At 49.0% G+C, this 22890-nt stretch overlaps 1 protein-coding gene across 1 annotated transcript in view; it reads left to right on the plus strand.

Annotated features, from left to right (window-relative positions):
• Window positions 1–22890, plus strand: part of Dapk1 (death associated protein kinase 1) — a 155321-nt gene that overhangs the window by 112832 nt on the left and 19599 nt on the right. The window contains exons 10-19 of the mRNA XM_048447634.3: window positions 877–966; window positions 2122–2214; window positions 4526–4645; window positions 5072–5170; window positions 6239–6337; window positions 7402–7500; window positions 8379–8576; window positions 10046–10243; window positions 16218–16316; window positions 20705–20782. Of these exons, the coding sequence (XP_048303591.3) occupies window positions 877–966; window positions 2122–2214; window positions 4526–4645; window positions 5072–5170; window positions 6239–6337; window positions 7402–7500; window positions 8379–8576; window positions 10046–10243; window positions 16218–16316; window positions 20705–20782 (1173 nt within the window). The remainder of the gene's footprint in view (window positions 1–876; window positions 967–2121; window positions 2215–4525; window positions 4646–5071; window positions 5171–6238; window positions 6338–7401; window positions 7501–8378; window positions 8577–10045; window positions 10244–16217; window positions 16317–20704; window positions 20783–22890) is intronic.

The raw sequence follows: 22890 nt of genomic DNA on the forward strand, positions 1-22890 counted from the left end.
TCCAATGGCCTCCAACACTGCAAAGTTTCTCTCCTGCCCAGTAGTTGCACAAACTGACCACTAAGCTGTTAGAATAAGAGGCACTGGGAACATTTAAGATCTGATCAATAATAAAGGTGTCACATAGTTGAAAACAAACCCATGGGCCTCATCAGTGGGGATTATGGAAGGCCTGGGCTCTCGCTCTCCCACTTGGGTAGAGCCTGTGCTTACGTGTGTCCTCTGCAGAAGTTGCAGTGAACGTGTCTGAGTGCCCATAGGATGGGCCAAACGCGCAGACCTCTAGGGTCCCTCCCAACTTGGCATCACTCAGTAAGAAAGACTCAAGTTCAAACCTGTCACAAAAAGGCCTCCCCATGAATCTTGCTATTCCCAAACTGTCACTGTGGAAGATTGTTTCTGAGTTTGGTTACAAGCTTGCCTCCTGTTCTAGATGCCCTTTTCTATGTCTTATACAAAATACTGGATCATTAAGAGTTAACTGGAAGAGCCTAGTTCTTCCTAGATGGTCTGTTTTTTGGGAGGGTCTCAAGTATGCCAAGCTAGCTTCAATTTTGGATGCAGGCAAGGATGACCGTGAATGTCTGACCCTTCTGCCTCCCACTCCTGAGGGCTGAGAATGCATGAGCCACCCTGCTTGGTTTATGTGGTGCTGGGGATCAAACCCAGAGCTTCTTGAATGCTAGGAAGACTCCACACCTGCTGAGCTGCATCCCAGCCTAACTCCTGGATCTTGAATGTTGTTCTCCACGCTGTATGCTATTGTAGGATAGTGAGTGTGTAAGCCTTTCAGAGTAGTGAGGGGTCTTAAAACATTGCCATTTAACCCGTTTCTGTAATTAACTTTCATTATTTTCTTTTGAATTTTCATTTTAGCCTAAAGATACACAACAAGCGCTTAGTCGAAAAGCCTCAGCAGTAAACATGGAGAAATTCAAGAAGTTTGCAGCTCGGAAAAAATGGAAAGTAAGACTCTTCGATGCAGAGGCATCAAACTCTGTTTTTTTTCTGTCTGGTCAGGGCTCACTCTTCTCATCCTGGGAATCGGTAACTGCCTTCATTTAACAAGAGGCCATCTGCAAACTTCTGTGCTCTTATTAGTGACTTTCAAAGACAAGCACAAACCATATTTCAGGGCTATTTAGCTTATCTTTTGAAATGAAATTTTGCACGCTCTTTTTCTCAGATTGTCCGCAAGGCAGATTTTGAAATCAGTACAATAAAGTTACAGTGAACGCTTTTCCAACTGTAACAAATCACATTCTAAATAAACCAGCTCTTCCTGAGCAGCAAGGCCCGAAGCTTGTAACAGAAACCCGCCCTCCTCCTCGTGGGCTTGCAGGGGAACCCAGGATGGGGTATGAGCCCGGGCAGTATGGCCTCTACTTCTTCCCAGTGGTGCCTTCCCTGTGACCTTGGTGGGATGCTGGTTCAGGCATCTTTGAAGCAATCAAAATTCCAGGATCAGAAGGTGATGTTGTGGCTTCCAGTGCCCAAGATTTGGTCAAATCTGGAGGGAGCAAGCCCCTGTTCCTTCTCCCTGGCTGGTCTAGCGGTGTACCTCAGTTTTATACCTACACTGCCAACAAGGCTTAGAGGTTATGTCTCCGTCTCTCTCCCCCTTCTTCCTCTTTTTCTTTCTCTTTCTTCTTCTCTCCTTCCCTTGTGTTTCTTCATTTCCCTGTGGCTTCCTTCAGCCTTTGAGGATATGGAGGAGGTTGTACTGCAGACCGGTGCATCTGTCTCCCATCTGTGCGTGCTGATAGTCACATGTATTCCCTTAGCTGGCTTGGGCCCAGAGAGCTCAGAGCAAGGCCCTGCATCCCGTGTTGAACCCAGGAAGATCCCACAAGGGTTTTGTTGGGTTTTAGAAAGCAAGGCACAGAGAGAGAGAGATGGGCTATGAGGCAACCACTTCCGCAGGTCACAGTGAATGCACAGAGTCTCTCTGTCTTGCTGTCTGAGCACATGACCTTTAGAATACTTCCTTAAGCAAATAGCCCAGCCTGCCATGGAGTGCCCACCCCCGGAGGCCTGTTGGCAGTGAACATGCTCTCAGTGCCTTCTTCGTAAGTTCTCTTTCCTCCGCCCCTTGACTTCTTATGTTTATTTTGTTTTTAGCAATCTGTTCGCTTGATATCACTGTGCCAAAGATTATCCAGGTCATTTCTGTCCAGAAGTAACATGAGCGTGGCCAGAAGCGATGATACTCTGGTAAGCAATCCTGTTTGACTTGGACAGCTTCTTTCATGACCGTGTTTGGATTGTTTACACTGTTCTGTTTGTTCATCAGTCCCGAAAGCCCACGTCATGGAAATAGCAGACTCACACTTACTCCCAAGGTGGGCTGACTCTGTGCCCTGTTCTGCTCTCCTCTTTGATTTTTATTCAGTTGACTTGGCCTTGTCTTAGCTGCCATCCCTACTGTTTCCAGTACTACTCCTCCTGTAAGCACTTGTGTACACAGACACACATTCAGATACACAGACAAGCATCCATATGCATGCATGTGTGCATGTGCGTGTGTGCGCGCACACACACACACACACACACACACACACACATGAAAGAGGATAACTAGTGGAAAAAGAACGAGCTTACACTAATTCTCATGAATGAGCATAGGAACTGTGCCACCAATAGGAGAATACAGATCACGGTGACACAGAAAGACAGAGAACCTTCACTTCCTTCCCCCACCAACACCAAGGATAGGACAGTGCCTGTCTCGTGGTAGACCAGAAGGCCATATTCACTTTGTTTATTGACATTGCCTTGACTGTCCAAAGTCCTTGCGAATGGCACCACAATTTTCCCCAGGTCTGAAATGAAACTCAATCACTGATGAGCTCTTCAGATACAGCCAGACATCTCTCAGTTCAGTGAGACTTTCTCCAGCCAGTCACACACTGCGGCTTTGTTCGCTGACCGTGAAGGGGACTCCAGGAAAAGCAGACACAATGGTTCTGTGGGAACCACCATGGCCTGTAACTCAATAGTCGGGTGCTTCCTGGATAGAGCTAGGAACTCCTAGGGCGATGATCACATGGCAGCAGACACTAGCTCTTCTTTTCTCCTGAGCTACGCTGTGTACTAATGTATCAGCTTTAGTCTACAACTGTAGAGTAAGATGAGAAGGTGTGTGTGTGTGTGTGTGTGTGTGTGTGTGTGTGTGTGTGTGTGTGTGTATGTGAGAAGGAAAGTCAGGGAGAAGGAAGTTATGAAGGCAGGGAAGGAAGACCACTTTGGAAGGACGTGAGGGTGTGAGTGAAGCCAGAGAAAAACAGGAGTGTGGGTCTGACTGGGGATGACTGAAGCTCATGAATCAGCACTCTTAGCAGTCCTGTGTCTCATAAAAGCTAGGGTAGGAGCCCTAGGAGAGGAGATCTCACCTGCTACGTCTTCTTTTGACTGTGGGGGCTGCAAACTATCTTCCGCTGACTATAGGGGCTATAGACTTCTTCTGACTGTGGAGGCTGTAGGCTGTCTTCTGCTGACTGTAGGGGCTGTAGGCTGTCTTCTGTCGACTGTGAGGAGCTGTAGGCTGTCTTCTGTCGACTGTGAGGAGCTGTAGGCTGTCTTCTGTCGACTGTGAGGAGTTGTAGGCTGTCTTCTGCTGACTGTAGGGGCTGTAGGCTGTCTTCTGCTGACTGTGGAGGCTGTAGGCTGTCTTCTGTCGACTGTGAGGAGCTGTAGGCTGTCTTCTGTCGACTGTGAGGAGCTGTAGGCTGTCTTCTGCCGACTGTAAGGGCTGTAGGCTGTCTTCTGCTGACCATGGGGAGCTGTAGACTGTCTTCTGCTGGTGACTGTAGGGGCTATAGACTGTCTTCTGCTGATGACTGTGCAGGGCTACAGGCTGTATGCATGTATGTGGGCACACACAAACACCACACACACAGATACATACATATGCACACACACATACATGCACACATTCCCACATGCACTTTTATTGAGCATTCAGAGGATTTTACCTTCCTAGATTTCAGACCTAGAGAAAGAAGACATTCAAATGAAAAGAAAGAAAGAAAGAAAGAAGAAAGAAAAAAAGAAGGAAAAAGATAATTCTGTAACTGGAAAATTTAGCAAATGAGATTGTCTTCTTTAAAGAAACTGTGGGATTCCTTGGTTCTGTGGTTTTTCTCCTTCGTCATCTAGCAGGAGAGGCTGTCACAGAGGAACCTCTCCACAGTCCTTTCTGGTAACTCTGTTTTGGCAGATTTCAAATATAAGCAGAGGGTCATCAGTCAGTATCCTTGTCCCAAATCGGAGCCTTAGAGACAGTTTATTCTCAGTTACAGTGTGGGTGCCCTCGGGCTCAGCTAAGCAGAAAGTGGCAATGGTTAGCGGCACGAAAGGGCAGACATTCACCTCCCAGCTCCCTTTTTGACTGCGGATTGGGGATTAAGTGGCCGGCCCTTCTTTCCTTAGAGTGCTCCTATGGCAAACAAACCAGGGCTCACCCACTGTGCTGACGAGGGTCCTGGCCACTGTGCAACTCTTTCCATTCTCGTGTCTCCCTCAGGACGAGGAAGACTCCTTTGTGATGAAAGCCATCATCCATGCCATCAATGACGACAACGTCCCAGGCCTGCAGCACCTTCTGGGCTCGTTGTCCAGCTATGACGTTAACCAGCCCAACAAGGTCTGTCTCTCTTTCGGTGGTGCCAGGGGGTTGCATCACAGACTGCGCACCCAGAAGTCCAAGTTGGGAGGGGCCCCAGTTGCTTCTCCAACTCCACCCTGTGAATGGAGCCTCCATTCTGTGGGGAAAATCCTTTTTGTCTAGCGTGATTTGAGTTGCAAATAAGGACATTTTGCATTGAGGGCCTTCCTTTCCACTCCTGTTCCTGCACCCTCGAAGTCCTGTCTCTTTTACAAATGGTAGTTCCATCCTTGAGTGTACATCTGAAGAAGAAGGTGCTTTTGGTCCTTCTTACAGTGTCTTCCCTTCCTGTCCCAAGATCTGGGGAAGGGTGTGGACAAGGCAGGCTGAGGGTATTGGTGACTCCATGGGCTTTCCCCTTCCTACTCAACCTGAAAAACAGAGTAGCTTCCTCTTCTCTTCCAGCATGGGACACCTCCGTTACTGATTGCTGCCGGCTGTGGGAATATCCAGATGCTGCAGTTACTCATCAAGCGAGGCTCAAGGATCGATGTCCAGGATAAGGTCATAATTCTGTGTTATTAAAAACAAATCCATTTCATGGGTCCCCCACTGTCTTCCTAGGAGCAGTAAGTGGGGAGCGTGTCTACTTTTGTGATTTCCTATAAGATGGCGCTGCCTAGAGAGCCTTGTGCAGGCTGACATGTACTGGGAAAGGTGCTCACGTTTCCCCCCTGCAGGCTCTGCTCCTTTCTCGTGCCTTGTGCTTTGCAGATCACATTTACTCAGCAGTGTTACAGGCCATGCTTGGAAACGTGTTTACTGTGTAGTTAATCTAATCAGAAATTCATTAGCCTGCATGTGTTATCACGCATCCCGATATGGACACACTTCCTGGTGTAAACAGCGTTGCAATGGCAGACGTCATTGAGTGACAACTGATGATGGTGGATGATCGCAGCCTCGGATCTGTCAGCAGCTGCCATAAAAACTCCAGTTTGTCCCGGAGAGCCCATGAGCTCCATCCCTGATCTGACCACAGGCAGACTGAGAGTGTGTGTAGGGGGAATAAATTGCAGAATATGTTTCTTCTCACTGTTCTCTAGATGATGAAGCATAACATCTGTCCCCATGGTATTTCAGCTATATCAGGTGTTGGGAGTAGGTCAGAGGTGACTTAGGGTGCATTAGAGGATGCGCCGCTTCTGTGCAAGCTACATCATTTTGTAGAAGCATCTTGAACACCCATGAACTTTTTCTTTTGGTACCTGTGTGGAGGATTGGATTGGAATCAGTCCCCTGTGGATACCAGGGGTACTGCTAGGAATTCTAGCTAGAGGTTGATATTGAAAAGGCTTCAAAAAAGAAAAAAGAAACAGTTTTGCTTTTACCTTGAAAAGTTGCAAAGGTAATACAGAGAACCTCTTTCAGCTTCCCACTGAGCCTCCCCTACTACTAATATGGTACATGGCCATGGTATAATTACCAAAGCCTTGAAGCCGAATGGGGTTTTGTACCTCTGGGAAGAGGCTCCGCTGGGATTTGTTACCCCACAAGAAGGGAAGCCCTGCAATTCTAAAGGGTGTGCGGTCCAGGAGTTCTAGATGTGACTCTGCATTGGTTTCCCTGCAGGGAGGATCCAATGCCATCTACTGGGCCTCTCGGCATGGCCACGTGGATACTCTGAAATTTCTCAATGAGAACAAATGCCCTTTGGATGTTAAAGACAAGGTAAGGCCATGCATCTTAAGAGAAACAAGAGGAATCGGGCTGCATTGAGTGTTGGCCTGCTTGGTACACCAGAACCCCAAGATAAAGATTGAGGGCCACATCCTCCAGCAGGGGATTCAAAGTTAAAGGCTTTGTTGTATTTTTGTTATTGTTGTTGTTGTTGTTCTTTTGATAGTGGCTTGGCCCAATATTTAAATCAGAGTTTCTACCTTAGATGCTTCTACCTATTGTTAGACTTTGGGGGAAACAAAGTATTTAGGGTTGTGTGTTGGAGCAAAGTTTCCCTTCTGTCAGCGAGGAAGGAGGGAGACAGAGACAAAGAGACACCCTCAATGTCTCCTTTATTGTAACCTAACTTCCATTAGCCCCCACCTCCTTAATTTCCATCACTCACAGCCTAGGAACCAAGATTTTTGCACATGGCCTTTGGCGAGTGACTAGGATCTGGACAGCAGCAAAGGAATCCATCACCGCAGTTTTCCTGCCGGTTGACAGTAAAATGTGTTTCTGTAGTTAGGGTAGCATGACACTGGCAGGTGCTGACACAAGCAAAGCATCACAAGTTATGTTTGTTAGTCACAGAAATACACCGGGAGCAAATGCCGGTGTTCTCTGAAATCTTGGAGAATGTAAGAAATGAGTCTCTGAGCACAAATGAGGCAATGGAAGGAGAAAGTAGTTAATAAATAAAGCTTCACATTTAAATAATTGCAGAATGATACGCCTGACCTTAAATGGGTCTGTGCTTGTGTACAAGAGTGGGGGGAGGGGAGGAGTCTTAGTTTCGAGTTGAGCAGCTGGAATCATCTGTCCATGAAGGAGGTAAAACATGGCCCTCACGGTAGCGGGAACATAGTCTCACCGAGTTGTTTTTAGTAACGAGATGATCCAGTTCTGAGTGTGCAGCCCTTGCGGCCTAGGGTCCGCCTGACCCCAGGTCCTGCCCTTCATCTCTGGAGAGCAAATGGCTTGAGGGGGAGTTGTGAAGACCTCCAAAGGAAGGCATGATCTCTTGAGTGGTTTTGAGTTCTGGTCTTCAGATCACGGGTCCATTTCTTTTGCAGTCTGGAGAGACAGCCCTTCATGTGGCCGCCCGATATGGACACGCGGATGTGGTGCAGCTTCTCTGCAGCTTCGGCTCTAACCCTGACTTCCAGGACAAGGTAGGTCCATTTCTTGCCCCCAGCCTCGATGCTGAGCAGGCAGGTGACCCAGGTGATACATGGAGGCCTCTGGACTTCAAGGTCACATCCATCACGGAGCATGGGTCCTCAGACAGCACCCTGCAACCAGCTCCCTGTCTAACTTCTTCATTCACCTGTTCTAATCCCCAGGACAGCCTGTTATCAGTAATCAGTATCCTTGCTTTATAGTTGAGGGAAATCACACAGAAAATTCCACATCCCACTCAAGCTGTCTGTGATGGGACCAGGGATTGAACCCTGCCAAGTCTGGGTTTCAGATTTTTATTTGTAAGCACTACTGTCTCACAGAACCTGTAGACAGACATGTTTGGTAATGCTGATGGAAGTGCAAACCTTCCACCTCCACCCCCGCCCCTCCCCAACACATGCCCAAGCTTTGAGGCCAGTGCTTCCTAGACTTAGTTATGGAAATGTCATCATGATAGCTACCTCACAGAATGCTTCGCTGAACCATCCTGGAGTTAGGTACCTGGCAGAATCAAAGCCCTGAAATTGCTGGGACTCTTGCTCAGAGGAGAGCTTTCCTGCTAGTGATAGTTTCAGAGACAAATAAAGAAAATCAGTTTCGCCAGAAGGTAATCTGAGTTCACCCACACTAAGGTCTTGCTCTTCATGGACCTCTAATATGCTGAGAAAGCCAAGTTCACTTAGCACTCCTGGCGAGGGGACAGACTGACCAGGGAGAGCCCTGGGTCTGCCTCTTAACACCAGCGGCTCCCTCCGGTGTCGTTATTTCAGATTAATTTTTTGCCCCATTGACTGCAGTCTCTGTCCTCCATGGCCTTGATGTTACTGCCATCTGCATTTTCTTTCTCTGCACCCGTGTCCTTGAGCAGGAAGAAGAAACCCCCCTGCACTGTGCTGCCTGGCATGGCTATTACTCCGTGGCCAAGGCCCTCTGTGAAGTTGGCTGCAATGTGAATATCAAGAACCGGGAGGGAGAAACCCCGCTGCTGACAGCTTCCGCCAGGGGCTATCATGACATCGTGGAGTGTCTGGTTGGACATGGAGCTGACCTGAATGCCTCTGATAAGGTACTTATTGGGGGGAACTGCTTGGCACTCACTGTGAAGTGATCTGATGGGGTGGAGGGACCAAGACACTTGCCTACATGAACTCAGTATACTGTGATTTCCTTCCTTTGATTACAAAAGTTTCTGGAATTTTCTAGAATCTTCTTTGTGGTATGTAACTAAACTTATGATTTGAGCAAGCCAGTCTGACCACTGTTTTAATCTTTTTAACTTTGGAACAGAGACAATGGTACCGCATTGTCAAATTTTAGACACATGTTGAAATGGGTGTTTATCTTGCCACTTACTCTTTTGTAAAAAGGCAACAAACCACTATTATTTGTTTTACAATTTCACTTCTACACCAGCTGTTCCCTTCTTACCTAAGCAAATTCTATTTGAATAGATTGTGAAAAACACAATCTATTTGAACTTGAACTTAAACAGATACAGTAACAGTACTGTGCAGTTAGACTGGGGGGTCTTGTAGCTCATATAGCAACTGTCCTTTTGGGGCAGTACCTTGGTACAGTCTCAACTGGAGGCAGCTGTGTCCCCAGGGGACTTTCTAGAAATATCTGGACACATTTTTTCTTTGTCGAGGTTGTGCTGGGTATTTGCTACTGGAATCTGTTAGATGGAGCTAGTGCTTCTTCTAGACAATCAAAAGTCCCAATGCCAAGAGTGCCGAGTGGAGAAACTCATGCAGACACAGCAGAGATGGGGCCCCAAGCTCTATTTCTCAACACAGCCCGTCTATTCTCTGAGGATCCTGTACTGTTCCCCAGGGATCCTATTAATTCCCAGGCCAGGTTCTTGCATCTGCTTTCTGAGCATTCAACAGCCCTGGGGGAAATTATTTCTTCTCTCTCTCTCTCTCTCTCTCTCTCTCTCTCTCTCTCTCTCTCTCTCTCTGTCCTGATGCAAACTATAGTAGGAGTTTCTCTGCTTAGGAATTTAGCGGTGTTTTTCTTTTCCTTTGTTTTGTGGGGGAGGCATTTCGAGACAGGGTTTCCCTGTAGCTTTTGGACCCTGTCTTGAAACTAGCTCTTGTAGACCAGGCTGGCCTCGAACTCACAGCGATCCTCCTGCCTCTGCCTCCTGAGTGCTGGGATTAAAGGCGCACACCACTAGCAGTGTTTTTCACTTCTGTTCACAAGGGCGATTGGCACACTACCAGTTACAGCCGACCAATGCTGAGACAGATGTAGAGTTTTGCTATCTGATCTTCTCCCTGAGCCTAAACGAATCGGCAGGAGTTCAGCTCAGGCTTCAGTTATGTGGAGTGAAAGGGATGAAGCCCCGCCCTTCTGGGGAGCCCCGCCCTTCTGGGGAGCCCCGCCCTTCTGGGGAGCCCCGCCCTTCTGGGTTCCAGGCAATGACTCTGAAGTTCTCGAGTAGCCACCCTGTTTCCAGCTAAGCCTGGCACAGGGGAGAGACAGGGCCGAGGGTGGAAACGAGAGCACTCACGGGCTTGGACTTGGTTCCAGGATGGACACATTGCCCTTCATCTTGCGGTGAGACGCTGTCAGATGGAGGTCATCAAGACCCTCCTCGGCCATGGGTGCTTCGTGGATTTCCAAGACAGGCATGGCAACACGCCCTTGCATGTGGCCTGCAAGGATGGAAGTGCACCTATCGTGATGGCCCTCTGCGAAGCCAGCTGCAATCTGGACATCTCAAACAAGGTACTTGTGGAGGGTGGGATCCCCAGATTCCCACGGGCTGCTGGGTTCTTGCCATGCTTTTAATATTTTTTTGTAGCTGAGGATGACTGTTGCTAGGGGACAGTGCCGTTGTGAGCCCTGTGACTGTTGAGTAGTTTCCCAGAGTAACAGAAAATTGGGACCTTAACATACACTTCTCGCCTAGCCTGGCCTCCCACTTTTGTGTTTGTAACATGAATGGATGTGTGTGTTTGTGTATGTGTGTGTGAGGGGGGCATGAACCTATGCATGTGCACACATAAACATGTGGTTGTGTTTTCAAGAAGAGTCGGAACTCATGGTACAAATGAAGGCTGCTTTCTGATGCACACCGTTCTCAGTAAACACTGTGGACGCTGTGTTCTGACCAAGGCCCCGGGTGCACTGTCTTCCTTGTCTCTGCTAAGTTGTGTGTGGGCAAAAGTTCCAAATACAGTTGTGTATGTGTGCATGCATAAGCACTATGCAAATTTGGTAAAACCAAGGGAATACTGTCAACTTATAAGTAATAAAGGGGGCTGGAGAGATGGCTCAGTGGTTAAGAGCACTGCCTGCTCTTCCAGAGGTCCTGAGTTCAATTCCCAGCAACCACATGGTAGCTCACAACCATCTGTAATGAGATCTGGTGCCCTCTTTTGGCCTGCAGGCACACATTCAGACAGAATACTGAGAATACTGTATACATAATAAATAAATAAAATTTTAAAAAATTAAGTAATAAAGGAATGAAAATAAATTGCATGTTATCAGTCCCTAAAAAGCCCCGAGTGCAGATTCTGAACTGTAGCTGTCACCAGCCATTTCACTGGATCCCACATAGATTTTCAGTACAAAATAAGAACAGTAAAATCTTTGTGTAGTCTCAGTGTGTAACTACATGAAGGGCGGGCACAGTCTCTTCTTAAGGTCATGTTAAAAATGAAGTTGAGAAGAATGAATTTGAACTGCAGGAAAGGTCAGTTTATAGGTGGTATGTATGTGCCATAGGGCTTTATGATTTTGTTCAAGGTAAAATAATGAATGCGTGAAACAGCTGGGGAATTGTCTTGCTGTTCCTCTTGCAGATTACAAGATTAACTGTGGTGGAAACTGAAGTTGATAATCCTCATACTCTGGGGCCCTGTGGAGACCGTATCCTGGGTCTTGCTGTCCTGGTTTATATTTTCCTAATTGCGCCAAGATAGACATTTAAGTGGCTTAAGAGGGAGGCCAAATGGCCTCAATGGACGTGTGCTCATTAGACCTCCTTCAGCCTTCACTGCAGGCGGCACAGTGGACAGCCTGTGCGCAGCATTTGGGCTACACCACCTAACTTCTAGAGTTCCGTTCCCACTATCCTGAAAATACAAAACAAAACAAAACATGTTTTAGCTTGTGCCTAAAGGCAAAATCTTATTAAACATGTCCGTTAGAAAGTCCAGCTTCGTTGGGCATGGTGGCACACACTTGTACTCCCAATACCTGTGACGTACAGGCAGGATTATGAGTTTGAGGTAAGTCTGGGCTACGTGAGAAGAGCCTGTCTCCAGCACAAACATCCACCAAGACAAGTCTAGGTTTCCATGTTTAAAAACACCTGGCCTGGGCTGAGAAGAGGCCTGTGGGCCTGTTCACAGCACCACAAAAGTGGACAGAGCGGACACTTGGCTCATTTGGTGGGAACTTGCCACAGTGGTTCACAAACTTGGGCGTGCCGATCACATACCGTGCTGGGCCAGCAGAGAGGGCCTTCGGTGGGTGATTCTGGTCGTGCGTGGTGCTCATCCAAGGCGAAACCTCGAGTTGCAGAGGGACAGCTTGCGATCTGCAGCATGTCCAGACTTGTGTGGAGCAGGAACCTGCCAGTTGTCCTAATGCAGCCTTCTGGCTGGAATCTCACATGCTGAATGGCGTCACACTGGGGACAGACACAGGAGGAAGCTGACTTTGCTTTTTAGAAGCAACCTACCCATCTTGGGAGATAATGCTCTAGTGACCCACCCCCATGCTCCATGCTCCATGCTCCCAGGCCTCACCTTTTCAGTTCTGTGACCTCCCACATCGTTATGTTGTGAGTCTGGCCTCTATCCTAGGAGCCTTTAGATTGCAAATGATATTTAGATCCTGTCTGTCCCTCTCCTGTCTTCTCTCCTGCTCTCTTTCCCTGTTCTGTCCCTCTGCCCTCTTCCTAGCTTCCTTCCATCCCTGACCCTCTCCCCGTATCTTTCTGCCTTTCCTCTCGTGATGAAGCAGAGATATTTAAGTCGTGTGCAGGGGAAAGTAAGTCCCAGCCACAGCTCTCCCCCACCCCTCACCAGTCTGTCCAGTCTGTCTTTACTCAGGCCCACGTGGGCAGCCATTTATCAGAGTGGATGTAGCACAATGGTATCCCTGCTCCTCAGGCAGGCTGCCACTCCTTCCCCATAGTGCTGTGTTGCTAGATTAGAGCACTCCAGAGATAAACTTGACCATTCAAATCCTGCTGTTCTCACACCAAGAGGGCAGGGATTTGTCACTCCGTGGTGACATTTCTTCCTGCTTAATTTGAAGACGAGGGTGGTTGCTTTTTAGTGTTAGCGAACAGATATGAGAGAAAGTAAGGGCTGACACCAGTGTCACTAAGGTAGAAACCTCACAGGAGACCCCCCGACCCAAGGCAGACAGACACCACCCACACCTAGGGTGAGCAACAGACATCAGGTGTGATAGTGCACAGCCTATTCTTGCACAGCCCAGGCCCTTGAGAAGGGAAGGATTCAGCACTGGGTGGTTCTGCCTTCAGGCTACCTTTAGAAAACCAGGCACACAATACAAAGTGGTAAACTCGCCTGTCATCACTACTGGGGCAGGCATGGGGCAGGCACAAGGTGCTTCGGAAAGAGGAAGGAATCTGAAAGTTTCCTTCTCGGAAGTGACAGATCCAGCTGGATGAAGAGGTCAGGAGAGGCAGCTTTAGACTTCACATGCTTTCATGTGCAGCTCCTGAGGGCTGTGGTGCACACAGTGCAGGTGTTCAGCTCCTGTACCGTGCAGGTGTGCAGCTCCTGAAGGCTGTGGTGCACACAGCACAGGTGTTCAGCTCCTGTACCGTGCAGTTGTGTAGCTCCTGAGGGCTGTGGTGCACACAGTGCAGGTGTTCAGCTCCTGTACCGTGCAGGTGTGTAGCTCCTGAAGGCTGTGGTGCACACAGCACAGGTGTTCAGCTCCTGTACCGTGCAGGTGTGTAGCTCCTGAGGGCTGTGGTGCACACAGTGCAGGTGTTCAGCTCCTGTACCGTGCAGGTGTGTAGCTCCTGAAGGCTGTGGTGCACACAGCACAGGTGTTCAGCTCCTGTACCGTGCAGGTGTGTAGCTCCTGAAGGCTGTGGTGCACACAGCACAGGTGTTCAGCTCCTGTACCGTGCAGGTGTGCAGCTCCCGAGGGCTGTGGTGCACACAGTGCAGGTGTGCAGCTCCTGAGGGCTGTGGTGCACACAGCACAGGTGTGCAGCTCCTGAGGGCTGTGGTGCACACAGCACAGGTGTTCAGCTCCTGAAGGCTGTGGTGCACACAGCACAGGTGTACAACTCCTGTACCGTGCAGGTGTGCAGCTCCTGAGGGCTGTGGTGCACACAGTGCAGGTGTGCAGCTCCTGAGGGCTGTGGTGCACACAGCACAGGTGTGCAGCTCCTGAGGGCTGTGGTGCACACAGCACAGGTGTGCAGCTCCTGAGGGCTGTGGTGCACACAGCACAGGTGTGCAGCTCCTGAGGGCTGTGGTGCACACAGCACAGGTGTACAGCTCCTGTACCGTGCAGGTGTGCAGCTTCTGAGGACTGTGGTGCACACAGTGCAGGTGTGCAGCTCCTGAGGGCTGTGGTGCACACAGTGCAGGTGTTCAGCTCCTGAGGGCTGTGGTGCACACAGCACAGGTGTTCAGCTCCTGAGGGCTGTGGTGCACACAGTGCAGGTGTGCAGCTCCTGTACCGTGCAGGTGTGCAGTTCCTGAGGGCAGAGGTGATGGGAAAAGGGAGAAAACAGACCCGGGAAGAGCCCTGGGGTCCAGACATAAAAAGCCTAGAGTGTCACACTAAGGAATTTGAATTCTGTCATGTCCAGTGCTACACACCAGAGGGAAGTGGTGGCTGAAGGGTTAGAAGTTCAAGGCCAGCCCAGGCTACACGAGACCCTGTCCTAAACTTTCTTTTTGAGGTTCTTAGAAAGGGTCCGTTTCCTTGTTGTCTTTCCTCCTAGTCTCTCCTCCCCTGTATAAACTGTGTGTCGGAATTCTCTTCCTTACATTTCATCTTCCAACCATTCCACCCAGCTCTTCAGAGCTACCTCTTTTCCTTCTCACGCTAACTCCTGCAGGTTTGAACGTTAGGAGTTGTTTTCTAACACCTGTGAAGAGGATGGCAAAACAAAACCCGCGTCACAGCCCTGTTGGTAGAGGGAATGCAGTGGAACACTCCCTCCAGCTCCGTTCCCTGCGGCTGGCTACGGGCTCACCGTGGCTTGAGTAGCATTCAGGCTTTCCAAAGCACACCACAGACTGAGTTACAGATGCAGAAACCCCCGTGTCAGGAGGATAAGCCAGTAATGGGTCGAATAATGTGATCATGTGTTCGTCAGTTCAGTTGTTTGTTTCCTACGGAAGACTCCTAGATACAAGCTGGGAGGGGAATACTCCGGTGTGTTTGTTAATGGAGAGTGCAGAGCAGGGGGCTGTGGGGAAGAGGCCGAGTGGCACTGAGGGTTTGAGTTTCTGCCACCCTCCTCCTATATCAAACACTTGAAATGACAATATATTGACCCATGTAAAAATAAACACTGTGCAAGCAAATATTCCCAAGATCCAACTGTAGTGTCTCGCTGGTTTTTATTCATGACTCCTGCAGAGCAAACGATTTCGTAATTTCACTGGTGTGTTTGTGGAGTCTCTTAGCCCCCAAACTTAGCAGCCTCTGAGAAAGACCAAACACTGTGGAGAGGAATCCCCTCTCTTACTCCCGTACATGCTCACAGTCACCAGGGTGCAATGGTTGCTGAGTCTTGCACTGGTGCCCCCCTGTGGATCGAGTCGGATTGGGTGCCTCCCTCTCCCCCATTTCACAAGATTATTTTTGAGATGTAAACATTAAAAATATATTACTTTATGTATTTGGGTATTTTGTCTGCATGTATTATTGTGCACCACATGAGTGCCCAGTGCCCACTGGGGTCAGAGAGGGTGTTGAATCCCCTGACACTGGAGTTAAGGATGATTGTGAGCTACCATGTGGGTGCTAGATCCTCCGGAAGAAGAGATAGTTCACTTAACTGTGGAGCTACCTCTCCAACCCCTGTTTTCAAGACCTTTGTTTCTTAGTGTAGAGGCTGCCAACTCCTAAGAGCAGACCTGAAAAGAAAAATATCACTGAGAGGAGTGCCTAACACACCGACTCTGAGTTCTTTGGAGGAGATATTCACTTCATTTCCTTCAAACATTAAGATAGTCGCTGTTATCCCTGGGGCTTCACTGCAGCGCCTCAAGGTGCATGGCATGCAGTTTGAGAACCACAGGCATAAAAGCCGTGATAGGCATGGCCTCAAAGCGTCACCTCCTTAGAGTCCCCTCCACAGCCCTTCTCCTTTTGCCTCCCCTGCTCTCTGGATCTGAACTGTATGATGCAGGCACACATGGATGTCTGGGCACTCACGCTCTTGCCTCTTGCCTTGCTCTCTGCCAGCACAGCAGAGAACTCGGTTACCCTGTGGCTAGCCTCCTCATTTGTCCTTTGAAGGTGTATTTGAAGCTAGTCTTTCAACTTCAGAGTACCTGAAAATGTTCTGCCTGGCAGGCTTGCCTGAGTGGCAGCCAGAACCTCTTCTTTAGTTCTGGTGGGCCCAGGCCCCTTACGTAATGCTGTCTCTCCCCCAGCGACAGTGGCTGTGTACTCTGGGCTTTTGCAGGCAACAGCCAAGAGAACACCTCTGGTATTTTCTTTTTCCTCTTCCCAGTATGGACGTACTCCTCTCCACCTTGCAGCCAACAACGGGATCCTGGACGTGGTCCGCTACCTCTGTCTGATGGGCGCCAACGTGGAGGCTCTGACCTCGGTGAGTACCAGGCAGGTGCGGGTGTTTGGCTGTGGAGAGCCATGGAAACTTCTCATGCCTCAAGGGCACGGGGAGAAAGGTATTGCCTGGCAACTGCATTCTAAAGCAGACAGGTTGCTATTAAGCGTTAACTCTCGGCTGCAGTTACATAAACATTTGCCCACACAGACCCAGTTTAATATCTAGTTAATGTTTCATCCATTTCTCATCTCGCCAGCCCCGCTCTGCCGGCGGCCCGCTGGTTCGCGCTGGCCTTTTGTTTACCCTGTTACACAACCGTGCTGCTTAACTCTATATTCTGCGTGTGGATTGCTCTTTCGTAAGTGCTTCCCGCTGGCCCCAGGGCACCGGAGGCCCAGTGCCCTGTGTGACCCTGGGGGTCGTGAGTGCTGAAAGGCAAAGGACAGGTGTCTACAGTTTCATGTCTGCCTTTGCTCTGGGCCAGAACATTACTTTTAAGTCAGACGCAGTCCTTTCCTCTCGCTCCTCCTTTCGGGCTTAGCACCCCAACGTCTTCGCATTCCACAAAATACCAGAGATAAGAGTTTGGCCAACAAGATGAGGTGGCCATGAACCATTGTTCGAGTTGTTGCTTGCCCAACAGTGGGTTGACTGCTTGAGTGGGGAGGTCTTGACCTTTACAGACCTTAGCTTTGCTGACAGTTGTGAAGGCGATCACGTGGCATTTGATGTGGCAGCCTACCTGAGGCTCTGGTTCCCGGAGATCTTCACAGCTAGCCACATCCCACCTGCTGCTTGTTTCCCTGTGGCAGAGCTGCTCTCATTCATTCACCTGTTGTCTTTGGCTATGCGTGCTGGAGAGCCGCAGACATCTGGCGCGATCTGCAGAGAGTCTGTGTGCTGGTCTGTGTGCTGGTGTATGTGTGCTGGTGTATGTGTGCTGGTCTGTGTGCTGGTGTATGTGTGCTGGTCTGTGTACTGGTCTGTGTGCTGGTCTGTGTGCTGGTCTGTGTGCTGGTGTATGTGTGCTGGTGTATGTGTGCTGGTGTATGTGTGCTGGTGTATGTGTGCTGGTGTATGTGGAGGTCTTTGCGGTGCCATCCACTCTCAGGACGTAACAGTTCTGTTCTGTGCAGAGCTGGGCTCTCCGTAGGCACAGACGTTAACAGTGCCCTGTGTGGAATGGGCACGCTTCTCAGGGTATTTCTTTACCCCTGCCGTACAAGGACCTGCTAGGCCTGAGCTGCCCTCATCCCTCTGTCAGCCCAGTCTTTGCCCACGGGTTAGTTATCCTGCCATGAAGCATCGCATACATGCTTAAAAGGAAAAATATTTCTTCAACTAGGATGATGCCTCATAGGGAAAACAGAAACAAGGGTGATTTGAAATGTTGGAGCCAGAAATGTGTGTGGCCTCCGGTCCATTTGTGTTCCTCTGTGAGCCCATGATTCTCTCCGTTCATGCTTTTCCATGGTGTCTGTCTGTCTGTCTCCTTTGTTCCCCACCACCGTCCTGCTGGGCCACCTTCTCCTCTGGTCCCTGTCTCTTCCAGCTTCTAGAGGGGCTCTTCGGGGGTTTTTTGTCCACACCTTATAGTGTCTCGCTTAGTCTCACCATTTACTCAGACATACCAGACACAGGGAAACTTCTAGAATATGAGAGAGGGATGCTGATCAGAGAGTCTCAACAGCCCATCTGGAGTCCCTGGGAGAGGCAAGTGTGGTCGGGTCTTGGGAAATTGGTGGAGCTGACCCCTCTGCAGGAGCTGGACATGGAGGACAGCCACTGAGCGACTTTGAAGTTATCAGAGGCTCCAGAAAGGTACCAAATACAGAGTCTTGAGCTTGCTGGTCACTGGCTTCTGTAAGGATTCCAGGGATCATGCAGCACTGAGAGCCTCTCATGGCATCTGGTGCTCTAGCCAGGTGGAGGCAGGCTTCTTGCTCTTAGAGCAATGCCTTTGTGTGAGGAGTGGGGTACTCATGTGCTGAGGACCTCACCAAAGACGAAGCCCAGACTTTGACTATCCCTTCAGGTTCTCTAGCAGCTCTATTAAAGAAGAAACAGATGAAGCAAATTTCAGTAGAGCACCAGAATATTACCTCAACAGGAGTATTTTAAGATTATTAAATGTCTTTCATATTCTCTCATTGGTACCAAGTTTTTAGTGCCTTGCGTGTTCTGCACTGACATCCATTTTTTTCTGGACCACATTTCTGACCCGTGGCTGGGGCTGCTGTCCTGTGGGACAGCCGTATCAGTAACTTTTTCTGGTTCCTTCTAAGAGTGTCCAAGCAATACTTGACTCCACAGCGCCTGCTAGTGTCATTCTCCTAGTTTGATCTCTGCTGGGACGTGTGGGACCTGTTTCTGAGGGCACCTGCCCTTCCTCCTGCCTTTCCCCTCCCCAACTCTCCACTGACTTGTCTTCCTCGATCACTGACTCAGCAGAGGCCCGTCCCTCTAGGAACTTGTCTCTTTTAGTATAAATGAAGACGAAGATTACAAAAGAATCGGCTGGGTGCTGTGGTGTACACCTTTAATACCAGGACTTGGGAGACAGAGAAAAGCAAATCTTTGAGTTCAAGGCCAGCCTGGTCTACATAGAGAGTTCTAGGCCAGCCAGAGCTACACAGTGAGGTGCTGTCTCAAAAATAAAATGAAATAGTATGTGATCAAAATGATCAAGGTGTGTAAGTCATCTATAGGACCTTTGTAGGTCCACCCGGGCCATGGAATAACTGAGAGCCACCCAGGAACAGTGACTTGCCTCCATGCCCTCTCTGATGTAGCTCCCTCTAACTTGGTCTCTTCCTCTTACTGCCCAACAAGTACCAGCGGCTCCTGTTAATCCTGTTTCTTAGTCCTGACCCACTTTTGCCTCCCTATACCTGCCTCGTCTCCGCCTATGCCTGCCTCTGGCTCTTTCCCCTGTTCCTTCCTGGACACCTGTTGTCCAGCCTTCCTTGTTTTCTCTCTGGGTCCCAGGCCTGCAGCTTCACCAGGCCCTCATCCATGTCTCTGTACCTGCATATCCTCAGAGCTCAGCCTTGAATGTTACGTTGGAAAGTCTGAGGCAGCCACATCCTGTTTCTTTCCCTCCAAAGGCATTCCATGCAAAGAATCAGTTTGATGAGATGGTTGGGGGTGAAGTGTCCAATAAGGAGCCCAATTCAACCCATAACCAAGGAGAAGGCCTGACCTGCCTGTTGGATTCATCTCGGGCCTTTAGGGACAGAGTAATAAGAGGGTGACCCTGACTTTGCAGCACCCCTCTGTGGAGCACCACCTGAGCTACACCTTCAGCCCGGGGGAGCATTCATTCTCAGCCTGGCAATTTTGTTCCCAAGAGATACTTGGAATTCTCTGGAGACATGCGATTTTCCAGCTAGATGTTATGGAATGTTCCCGGCACCTTGGCAGATGGCAGTGTGTTATTAGCCACTGTATAAAGGAGATAATGACTTTCCACAGCAGAGAATTACATAATCCAGTAGAACCGAGATTAAGAATTGCTGGTCTTGAGAGACCCCATGAGTATCTCCAGAGTAACTTGAGCTGAAGAGCTGGGAGTTTGGCAGGTAGACAGACTTTCAGCATTCCAAGCCGCCACAGGATGGCTTGCCTCCAAATGCTGGTAATGAAGCCATAGACTTTTCTTTTGCTGAATAGGTGTCTTCATTTACTTGAAAATTGGTTTTTAGGGCTGAATAAAACTTCAGCTCAGCGGTTGTGTTCTTCTCCCTTGGTGTGGAGGGGTACAGCCGCAGTTCCTGTCCCTCTGAGGGACCGTGAGGTCACTCTTGTGCCTCACTGTGAACTGGATCAGATCTGGACCAGAAGGTTCCCTGGAGATGGTCATGTCCACGGTCTATAAATAAGAATATATCCCTTCATATGAAACCATGGCTCCGGGAGAAGTCTAATTACAGTAAAAGTCAAAGTGCTGTGGACTCTTGGGTCCCTGCTATGTGTTCGTTAGCAACCTTAAACCAAACTGTGCTAGTCTGTGTTTGGAAGGCACAGTGATTTCCAGCCGTGTGGCACAGCCTGAAAGCCAGGCCTGTATGTGTTAGAACTGAGAGGCATGAGCTGACACTGAAGCAGACACGCGTGACTGCTGTGTTAGAGATGGGGGCTCAGGGCTGGGAAACATCAGTCAGAGGATGAGCGTTGCTGAGTCTGTGAGTTGAGCATCTTTCTGCCATCCCCGCAGGACATTTCTGTGTTCCTTGCTCTGACATCTTTCTTTCCTGGGCCACCAGATAAAATAAGGATTCTCCGGACAGGGAAACAAGCCAGGATGCGGTTTTTTACCTGACTTCCTTCTAACACTGCTGCGCCTGTTTCTTCCTCGAGCTGGTGTGTTTGGGTCCCACGCGGCTCTGCTTTGCAGGGAAAGGGCACTGATCATCTGTCTCCTACAGGATGGCAAGACGGCTGAGGACCTCGCCAAGGCGGAACAGCACGAGCATGTGGCGGGGCTCCTGGCGAGACTACGGAAGGTGAGCTTCCCTTGAAGTTCTCAGCTTCATTTTTCTGTGAGAAGTTTTCCTTTTGAGCTATAAGGAGCAGGCATCAAGCTTGTTTGGGAAGACCATCTGTCCATGTGCTGTCAGTGGGCACACATGCAAAAGCACCTATAGGGTTTATTCTACACGTAGCTGTAAAAAATGAATTTGGGGACTGGAGGGATAGGCTCAGTGGTTAAGAGCACTGGTTGTTCTTGCAAAGAACCAGGGATCAATTCCCAGCATCTCCATGTCAGTTCACAGCCATCAGTAAGCCCCACATTTACAGGAGATCCAACATCTCCTGCTGGCCTCCTCAGCCACCAGGCATATGATGCACAGGCAAACACACAAATTAGATGAGTTAGTTTGGTTTTCCCAACCTTTTCTGTGCTAACCATCCTGTCTTAGCTAGAATTTCTATTGCTATGAAGAGATACTGCGACCATGGCAATCCTTATAAAGGAAAACATTTAATTGAGCTGGCTTGTAGTTTCAAAGGCTTAGTTCATTTTCATCATGGTAGGTGGCATGCAGGCTGACATGGTGCTGGAGAGGTAGCTGAGAGTTCTACATCTTGATCTGCAGGGAACAGGAAGTGAGCTGTGTACCACACTGAGCACAACTTGAGCAAAGGAAACCTCAAAGCCCGCCCCCACAGTGACACACTTCCCCCAACAAGGCCACACATCCTAATAGTGCCACTCCCTGTGAGTTAATGGGGGCCAATTACATTCAAGCCATCACACACCACTTCAGTGGAGGGGGACGAACACGGATGATGTCTCTTTCCCTCTTTTGTTTTGAATTCCCAGCCCCTGTTTATCAAATCACAGCACTGTAAAGTTTATAAAGACAGAAAACAAGCAAATACAGGTGTAAGATCTGCAACCCATTTCATGCATCTAGAGACCTCAGAATGCTTCACCCCTTTTAGTTAAGATATTTATCTGTTGCCAGGCAGTGGTGGTGCACGCCTTTAATCCCAACACTCTGGAGGCAGAGGCAGGTGGATCTCTCTGAGTTTGAGGCCACAACAGTCTCCAAAGCTATACAGAGAAACCCTGTCTCAAAAAACCAAATTAAAAAAAGAAAGAAAGAAAAGAAAATATATCTATTTGTTAACACACAAGGATAGCCATTGTGGTCCTACTTAAAGTGTAGTAGCAAAAATTAGACCCATCGGGTCACCGACACGAATGTGTAGCAAATTTCACAGAAAACAGGGTGGTGTTTCTCCTTTGTGGATGCTTATGAAGAGGTTGTAAGTACAAAAGGTTAATGCTTGGGAGGTTTCTAGGCTGAAGCAAAAGAATAAAAAGATAAATTGGCCTCACATTTTAACCCTTACCCTAGGGCTGGGGGTGTAGCTCAGTTGGTAGAGATTTTCCAGAACATTCAAGAAACCCTGATTTCCATTCCTAGTGTGGATGGGAGCTGCTTACTGAATTGCTCCCTATGGCTTATTCAGCCTACCTTCTTATAGAACCCAGGACCACCTGCCTAGGGGTAGCACCACCCACAGTGGGCTGGGTGCTCCCAAACTAGTCATTCATCAAGAAAATGCCTCACAGATCTGCCGGTTTGATGGAGGCAATTCCTCAGCTGAGGAGCTCTCTTCTGAGATGACTCGAATTTATATCAATTTGGCAAAAACCAAGGAGTGCAGGTGACCTGGATTCTGGATCTAGCCCCATGAAGCTCTTGCTGGATGAACTGGTCCATTGCTCACCAAATCTATGTTTCAGCATCTGCCTTTGACCCGTGGGTAGAGGTGGCACCTCATAGGATGGTATTTAGGGCTGAAAGAGTTGAGATAAATGATGTCCTGAGGACAGCGCCTGCACACGTGGTTTCCTTTCCGCTTGGCACCCTGAAGAGCATTCCTAAAATGGACCCTGACAATTTTGGTGGCAACCCTGTGGTCATGTAGCTCTCCTGTCATTTTTATGTCCCCAGGGTTCACAGAGAAGGTGGGGAACTGGGCCTCAAAGAGACTAAGGGCGGAGTTAGTGGACAGCCAAGAGTCCCATCTCATGTGCAGTATCACTGCTTTCTGACTCTCTCTGTGTGCACAGGGCCTGTGCACTGTGTATTCCCAG

The sequence above is a fragment of the Myodes glareolus genome, chromosome 14 (assembly GCF_982192425.1).
Source record: "Myodes glareolus chromosome 14, mMyoGla1.1, whole genome shotgun sequence".
In the NCBI taxonomy this organism is placed as follows: Eukaryota; Metazoa; Chordata; class Mammalia; order Rodentia; family Cricetidae; genus Myodes; species Myodes glareolus.